The sequence below is a fragment of the Cebus imitator genome, unplaced genomic scaffold (assembly GCF_001604975.1).
Source record: "Cebus imitator isolate Cc_AM_T3 unplaced genomic scaffold, Cebus_imitator-1.0 Scaffold562, whole genome shotgun sequence".
NCBI lineage: Eukaryota > Metazoa > Chordata > Mammalia > Primates > Cebidae > Cebus > Cebus imitator.
This window is the reverse complement of record NW_016107877.1, coordinates 855,406-864,708: the sequence shown is the minus strand read 5'-3', so window position 1 is coordinate 864,708 and position 9,303 is coordinate 855,406. Positions and strand designations below refer to the sequence as shown.

The window sequence follows — 9,303 nt, the reverse complement described above, 5'->3', positions numbered from 1 at the left end:
TTTTTTTTGGTAGAGACAGGGTTTCACTATGTTGGTCAGTCTGGTCTTGAACTACTGACTTCAAGTGATCCAAGCACCTCAGCCTCCCAAAGTGCTGGGGATTACAGGTGTGAGCCACCATGCCTGGCCTGCCTCCAGTCTAGCTCTTGCCATTTTCCCCCCAATTCTTCTGCCAACTTCCAGTCCACTATCTAAACTAGAATCATATTTTAATAACACAAATCTAAATCTTTTGCTCTCCTACTTAAAAATCACCCACAGACTTCACATCTTTCCAGCCCCTCTTCTCACTATCTTCCCTACACCCACTCCACTGTGCTGAATGAAATGTTATTCATGAGTAAGACCTATACTTTTACACATACTCCTCCAGGCCCCTGCAACTGCTATTTGTTTCACTTGGAATGTACTTCCCCTCCTTCACTGCCTACCAAAATTCTATTCACCCTTCAAAATCCAGCTGGAAGGTCACTTCCTTTCATCTACTTTTCCATTTGTTTTCAAAGACAGTTTACTGAGTAAGGTTACTCTGGCCAGATACTCTTCTGCATGCCAGACACATCCCTCCTCTGGGTGGAGAGAGTTGCTATATATATATATATATTTTAATTAGTAGACTTTATGTTTTATAGCAGATTTAGGTTTGCAAATTGAAATGAAAGTAAGGCGTTCCCACACATACACACAGTTTACATTAGGGTTCACTCATAGTGTGGTATATTCTATGGGTTTCTGACAAATACATGATAATATGTATTCACCATTACAGTATCTGGCAGAACAGTTTCACTGCCCAAAAAAACTTCTGTGCTCTGCCTGTTCATCAATCTCTTACCAAACACCCAGAAACCATCTTTTTACTGTCTCTATTGTTCTTCCTTTTCCAAAGTGTCATATATTTGGAATCACAAGGTATGTAACCATTTCAGATAGACTTCTGATATAGTGTGGCTGTGTCCCCACCCAAATTCATCTTGAATTGTAGCTTCCACAATTCCTATATGTTGTGGGAGAGATCCAGTGGGAGGCAACTGAATCATGGGGGTGGGTCTTTCTGGTGCTGTTCTCATGATAGTGAATAAGTCTCACAAGATCTGATGGTTTTAAAAATAGGAGTTTCCCTGCAAAAGTCCTCTCTTGTCTGCCGTCAAGTAAGACATACCTCTTGCCTTCTGCCATGATTGTGGGGCCTCCCCAGCCATGTGAAACTGTGAGTCCATTAAACTTTTTTTTTCTTTTTTACTTATTTATTTATTTTTAAATTTTGCTTTAAGTTCTGGGATACATGTGCGGAACATGCAGGTTTTTTACATAGGTATACATGTGCCATGGTCGTTTGCTGCCACCTATCAATCCAACACTTAGGTTTTAAGTCCTGCATGCATTAGGTATTTGTCCTAATGCTCTCCCACCCCTTTCCCAAAATGCCCCTGACAGGTCCTAGTGTGTGATGTTCCCCTCTCCGTGTCCATGTGTTCTCATTGTTCAACTCCCACTTATAAGTAAGAACATGCAGAGTTTGATTTTCTGTTCCTGTGTTAATTTGCTGAGGATGATGGTTTCCAACTTCATCCATGTCCCTGCAAAGGACAAGACTCATTTTTTTTTTTATGGCTATGAGAGTTGCTATCTTTTATGTGCTCCTGTGATCTTTTGTATAATTTTCTGCTAAAGTACCTCTTTCACAACAGTTCAATCTTTTGTTTACCTGGCTGTTTCCCCAGAGAGACTATGAACTCCTTGAGAACAGAACTATGACTTATTCGTCTCTACATGCTTAGCACCCAGTCCATGTAAGAGTTTGGTAAATGTTTATTTATTGTTGACCAACTATGAAGAAAATGAAGAACAGCTCTTCTGTGTATGTGTGTGGACCTGTCTCTGACTGACTCCTGAGCTTGATCCTGTAATTCCCTTTCTGCTTCTCTGACTGTAGTCATTCAGCTGTCTTCTGACCTCCTATTCTGCATGTTGGTTTGTTGCTCCTACTTGAAAGCCTCTTCTCTGAGTTGTAATAACAGACAATTAATAAAGCATATGCCAAATTGGCTTAGCCAGTGAAGCTGCCTGGAGAAGACTTGGCTCATCCTAAAAATCCAGGAACACTGGGGCAGACTGGCACAACCTGACCCTCTTTAGCAAAGTCCTAGGAGACTTTTCAAAAGTCTTTTTCTGGGGTGGTGGGGGGTGGGGGGATGGCGTCACTCTGTCACCCAAGCTGGAGTGCAGTGGTATAATCTCGGCTCACTGCAGCCTCTTCTTCCTGAGCTCAAGTGATTCTCCTGCCTCGGCGTCCCCAGTAGCTTGGACTATAGGAGCATACCACCACGCCTAGCTAAGTTTTGTATTTTTAGTAGAGAGAGGGTTTTACCCTGTTGATCAGGCTGGTCTCAAACTCCTGACCTCAGTGATCCACCCGACTTGGCCTCCCAAAGTGCTAGGAATACAGGTGTGGACCACCACACCCAGCCTAGAAAAGTCTTCCATTCAATACATCTGGGAATGGGAAGCATTTAACTTCTACATTCTTGCAAGACAGGCCTTCATTTCTCTAGTCACCTGAAATCATATCTCTTATTTCCACTTATAAAATGTTATTTTCGAATACTCCTTTCAACACTGATGAAAAATGATACATTTTAATACTAAAGATGAGCAAATAAATGGAACTGATGTCCTGTGATGGTAATTCTTTACAAACCTGTTTAAATAATTTGGCAGCATATGTTTGGTTTTGAATCTCCACTCTGTATACCTCAAAAATCTCTCCTTCTCCAATTAGGAAGTCTTTGTGGAAATGTCTAGTTCCTTCTATGATGTTTTGAAAGCTGATGGAAGGTTTAAGCAATATTCCTTAGGAAGGAAAGTAGGGGAAAGATAAATGATCTTTTCTCTTTTTAAGGATGAACGTCACCATTATAACCAAAACTTCTATATTAAAAACAAATCAGAGTTCAACAGAAGGTCAATAGAGAAAGGCCCAGGAGCCAAAGCCGAAGCCCACCATGTGCTCTCGGCACATTTACATGGATCTAGTTCCCACCATCCCACAGAGCAAACGATTTCTTAGAACAGCAGCATTGTGATTTTGCTGCCTCTTGAAAGAGATTAGCCAGAGCTTAGTGCAAGAAACTCTTCCAAGTTTCAATTTCCTGGCCAATGTGTTGCTGTTGACCCACTATGAACCTACTACTGAATAATTATGAAAGTGGAAATCTTGACATGACTAAGCAATATTCTCCAAGCATGACTGATAGAAACACTTCTCATGTGCCAAATCCTCTAACTGCCTAATTTATTTCCTCAGAGTAAATTAGAAAGATGATTTAGGGTTTTAAAAACTCACTTAAAGCTGGAGATTGGGAGAAAACATGCGAAGAGTAATTAAATACAAATTGAAAAGGAAAAGTTTGGCTATGTCCTTCAGAACCCAATCTTGGCTATGTTTCCATAGCTAAAACAAAATCCTCTCAAAGGACACTTCATGTTTGATTTAGACGTTATTGTTGAAGAGCCAAAGCCTTATCTAACTTTTCTAGTTCTTTTTTCAACAAAAGAAGCATGAGATCTAGTGGCAAAGGTTATGCAACACAGCCTTAAATAGTCTTTAAAATTTATCAGAATGATCCCAGGTGGGACTAAATTATTCTTCCTACTAATAAAGTAGGAAAGTTGATTTGGAAAATAACTGGATTTTCATATTGACCTTCAGCATTGCTCTGCAAACATCCTGAAAGATTTCTGCAATTGCTGTGAGCATTTCTATATAAAACTCAACATAATTTTAGAAATATTTTCCCATGACACACAAACATAGCAAATTTTACTAACAAAAACTAAAACATACCCCTATGTGAAGAGACCACAATTGCGTTCTTCATTAGCCAATGGAGCCTTAACATAACAATATGTCATCTATTAGAACTATAAGTGTCAATCAAATTGAAATTATTTTAATATCTATGAATTTTATACTGAATCTGAATATAAACAGTTATTGTGTTTATTGTGTATTTCTCCCTCTTAATTCACTTAAATGAAAGTATGATTTTTTAAAAAATTGTTAGAAAAAAACTGTGTTTTTCTTACCTTTTTCAGTATGTTCGGGAATAAGAACATTATCCGCTATGACATTGGCTGTTTCCTAAGAGAAGAAATACAAACTAAAGTAATTCCATTTCATAAGTCTAGAAGGAACAGCCCCTCAACAGAAATCCAAAGCTCCCTGGGGACTATGCAGTGCAACAGAGTGCAGCCTAATTTAGGAGAAAGCTAGCAGAAATCAAAGTTATTTCACTTTATTTAATAGCATTCATTGTCATATATATTTAAGGCTTTCATACCCACAGTAAAAACTCCAGTTTCAATGCCACAGTCAGTTAGAGTCAATTTTAAATTACTTCTAATGCTATAAAAATGATCACTGCTAGTTTGCTCTAATAAAAACTAACAGCAACATGCAAAACACCAACCAAAAAAGGAAAATTAAAAGCTGAGTTAAGACAAATGTATAAATCACAGCATTCTTAGTAATTCTCAGTCTCATCTCTGACAGATTGCCATAATACATATACATAATATATTAAGAGCTTTTTTTCTCCTCTGAGAGGAGAAAGCTCTTAATTTTTCAAATATTTATAAATTTCTAATTTCCTAAATCCTCAACTAAATAAAGAATAATGAGAGAACCAGACCATTTCTGGTTTTAAAAAGTATCTGCAAATTCAGCAGTTTTCTGATGGTTAATTTCATTCCTTATGCTAATTATACATGCAACAAATTTCAAGGCTCATTTTCCATGCACACATATTCTACCTTGAATGATATGTCTGGAAATCCACCTTCCTGATAACTCTTCTCTGAAGGACTCAAGACTGCTCCTGAAAGAGAAATACGAGACAGTAAATACAAAACAATTGTATGTCCCTAATAAACATGTTTTTCTGACTCTGAAAATAAATATCTTGATAGCCATCTTCATTTCTAGTTTCATTCCCAGGGAATACTTAAAATAAACTTGTGAAAGTATTATTTGTGAAGTATTATATTTGTGAAATACCTTTCTAATGAACAAATATTATACAAACACTCTTTTGTTCACTTAAAACATAAGTAGTTGCCTTAATTTATTATTAATATAATAATTAATAGCTTGAAATGATTTAAATAATTAAATAATAAACAAGTAAATAAATACGATAAATTATTGTTAGACATTAAAAACATTAAAGTACAAAGAACAGAATTTTTAAAAAAACAACATTATTATCATCTTTTTTTTCTTTCCAGATGGAGTTTCACTCTGTCACCCAGGCTGGAGTGCAGTGGCCCAATCTCGGCTCATCGAAATCTCTGCCTCCTAGGTTCAAGTGATTCTTCTCCCTCAGCCTCCCAAGTGGCCAAGATTACAGGCACCTGCCACCAGGCCCGGCTAATTTTTTTTTGCATTTTTAGTAGAGACGGGGTTTCACCACGTTGGCCAGGCCAGTCACGAACTCCTGGCCTCAAGAGATCCGCCCGCCTTAGCCCAAAGTGTAATTCCAAAGTCCTGGGATTATAGGCATAAGCCACAGCACCTGGTTTTGTTACCAGCTTTCCTGCACATATATTTTTAAATGTTACAATTATGATATTATATCTTCCTCAGTTAATTTTTTTATATCATCTTGTGCCATAAAGTATTACAGATGCTGTGTGTGTGTGTGTGTGTGTGTGTGTGTGTGTGTGTCAATCACAAATACTTAACCATCCCAACTGTTGACTATAACTTCTATCTGGTAGAGGGCTGTCTGAATTGAGGTAATTTATATAGCTTCCTACAAAAGATTAAAATCCTGCCATATTTTGTTGTCATTTCTAACATTCTGGCTCAGACTAGAAAACTTTCATTTTATCTTTTAGCTTCCTTCTTTCTAGATTATCTTCTAGTGTTTCTTAAATTAGTTTGCTTAGAAAACTGGCAAGAAACCATAACCAATTAATAACAAACTTCCTTAATAACACTATAAGCCAACTAGTCTTAACAGACATCTACAGAACATTCCATCCAAAAACAAAATACACACATATTTCCCAAGTGTACATTGAACATTCTCCAGAACAGACCTGACCTGAGGCAATTAAATGAACCTCAAATACATGTGTAAGGATGAAATCATACAAAGTATATTTTCTGATCATATTGTAATATAAGTAGAAACCAGCAAGAGAAGAAAATTGGGGAAATTCACAGATATCTGGAAATTAAACAACAAAATCATAGATAACCAATGAGTTAAAAAAGAAGTCATGAGAGAAATTATTAAATAACTTGAGATGAATGAAAATGAAAACACAATATGCCAAAAGTTATGGTATGCAGCAAAAGCCATGCTTAAAGGGAAATTTATAGCTGTGAATGCCTACCTTAAAAAAGAAGAAAGGCATCAAATCAGTAAACTAAACTTTCACCTTAAGGAACTAGAAAAAGAAGCACAACCTAAACTGAAGCAAGCAAAAGGAAGGAAATAATTAAGATCAGAGTGGAAATAAATGAAATAGAGGATTTTATTTTATTTTGGAGACAGAGTCTCACTCTGTTGCCCAGGCTGGATGGAGTGCAATGGTGCAATCTCGGTTCACTGCAACCTCTGCCTTCCGGGTTCAAACAATTCTCCTGCCTCAGCCTCCCAAGTAGCTGGGACTACAGGTGCACACCACCACACCCAGCTAATTTTTTGTAGTTTAGTAGAGGCGGGGTTTCATTGAGTTGCCTAGGCTGGTCTGAAACTCCTGAACTGGGCAATCTGCCCGCCTCAGCTTCCCAAAGTGCTAGGATTACAGGCGTGAGCTACTGTACCTGGCCAAAATAAAGGACTTTTTAAAAAGAAAAAAATCAATGGGACCAAAGTTGTTTTTTTAAAAAGATCGATAAAATTGACAATCTTTTAGCTTAACTGACCAAGAAAGAGAAAAGACACAAATTGCTAAAATCAAGAACAAAAGAGTGGACATCAATACTGACCTCACAGAAATAAATAGAATTATAAAGGAATATTATGAACCATCATATGCCAAAAATCAGATAACTTAGATGATATGGGCAGATTTCTAAGAAGACACAAACTATTGAAACTAACTCAAGTAAAACTAAACAATATATGTGGACTCATAACAAGAGATTGAATTTGTATTTTAAAACTTCCCACAAAGAAAAGCCAAGGTTCAGATGGATTCACAAGTGAATTCTACCAAACATTTAGAGAAGATTAACACCAGTCCTTCACAAACTCTTCCAGAATAGAAAAGGGCAGAACAATTCCCAAATCATTTCATGAGGTCAATATTATTCTGATACCAATATCAGATAAAGACATTACAAGAAAACAATAGACCAACACCTATTACAAATATAGATGCAAAAATCCTCAATAAAATACTGGCAAACTGAAACCAGAAGCGTGTAAGGATTAGATACAATGACCAAATGGGATTGATCCCAGGATTCCAGGATTTGTTTAATATCTGAAAATCATTCAGTGTAATATACCACATTAACAGAATGAAGGACAAAAACCACATGTTTATAACAACAGACGACATAAAAGCATCTAACAAAATCCAACACCCTATCATGATAAAAATCCTGCCAACAGAAAAAAAATGTCCTCAATTTGATAAGGGACATCTATAAAAAGCCAACAGTTAACATCACTAATGATGAAAGATGGACTGTTTTCCCCTTAAGATCAGGAACAAGATAAGGATGTCCGGTCTTGCTGCTTCTACTCAACATACTAAAGGTTTGAGCCAGAGCAACTAGGCAAGAAGAAGAAATAACAAACATACTGAATTTGTGTAAAGAAAAATGTGAAATCTGGGGGCTGTATGGGCACTAAAAGTCATTATTCTTTTGCTGTTTGTGAAAAGAGAGATAATACTTCATTGTTATATAAAATGAAAGACTGAAAATGGCTCTCTTAAGAAGCCAGTAGAAAGCTGTGGATTTTGTGTCAAAACTGGAAAACAACTGCTGATCATTGAAATATAAATGCAAAACGTGATTCATAAGGACATGCATACCAGAAATATAATTACAATAAACAGAGATTCTAGTCTTTTGAACAATTTTGGTAATGTCCTGAGATCTGAGAGAATGCTTTACTGATGTGAAGAAACCACCTAGCCGCACAACCTGAATCGCAGGAATAACCTGGAAGGAAATAAAAGGCCCGTTTCAATAAGACTAAGAAAATCCAAATCTACAAAGTGATGCCTGGAGGTTGGAATATAAAAGTCCCAAATTCCTCTAAAATGAAAATAGTTCCACAAAACAGAACAAATTTGCAAGGAAAGGAGGCCAATAACTGATTATTTAGATAACTGATAAATCTGTCCATGGTAGCAGCACATAAACACTTAAATCGTTTTATGCATTTTCAGTTAGGATCTCCAACTCCTAATTTAGTGAGTCACTATGACAGGAAGCTCCTGTTTAGCAAGCTACACATATGCTTCCAACAAATCATCACATTTCCCTTTTAACAACCTACATAATCAACCTTTTCAAAATTATTATTTAATTCAAAAAAAAGACCAACTCCATCAATTACAATTAAATAATGCTATTTTATTTAGTAAAGAAGTAAGGTGCTATCCTCCTCTTCACCTCAGATTTACCTATGTCTTTGTACTAGGGCAGTAAATAATTGTCTTTTTACCAATCAGCTAATCTCACATCAAAAAAAAAATTCAATGTTGCATGTGCAACAGACTAAGAGTCAACCAAGAATGTGGAATTTTTGTCTACCTACAGTCCAAATTATTCTCTGCTGCATAAACAACCTAGAGTGTGAAAATATACTCTGAAATTTATTCCAGAACACTGAAGTATAAAACATACTTGTGTGTCCTATTAAACTGGCTTAAGTTTATATTGTGAACAACAAGCGATGTGGGTGGTTTCAGTAGTTGGGAAAGCCCCAGATAATGAAAAGGAATATATTTACAGCTCCTAGGGACTCACTGAAGGTCACTTGCTCAGTCAACTTCACAGTGAAGTATTCTGCTGCACTAAACTAAGTGAAGAAACATGTGCAAAGACAAAGGTGATTAACCAAGTTATGTAAACAATATCGTGGTGAAAGTCTATTAGAAACTAATATCCCTGGGGGGTGGGGAGCTGGGAGGGGATAGCAGGGGGAGAAATGCCAGATGTAGGTGATGAGGAGGAAGGCAGCAAATCACACTGCCATGTGTGTTCCTATGCAACAATTTTGCATGTTCTTCACATGTACCCCAAAACCTAAAATACAATAAAATAAA

The 9,303-nt window shown here is 36.7% G+C and overlaps 1 protein-coding gene across 3 annotated transcripts in view; it reads right to left on the bottom strand.

Annotated features, from left to right (window-relative positions):
* Positions 1-9,303, bottom strand: part of IRAK3 (interleukin 1 receptor associated kinase 3) — a 58,730-nt gene that overhangs the window by 33,619 nt on the left and 15,808 nt on the right. For all 3 annotated transcript variants that reach the window (XM_017515842.2, XM_017515841.2, XM_017515843.2), the window contains exons 3-5: positions 4,816-4,880; positions 4,090-4,144; positions 2,702-2,853 (exon numbers count right to left, since the gene is read on the bottom strand). In XM_017515842.2, coding sequence (XP_017371331.1) covers positions 2,702-2,853; positions 4,090-4,144; positions 4,816-4,880 — 272 coding nt within the window. The remainder of the gene's footprint in view (positions 1-2,701; positions 2,854-4,089; positions 4,145-4,815; positions 4,881-9,303) is intronic.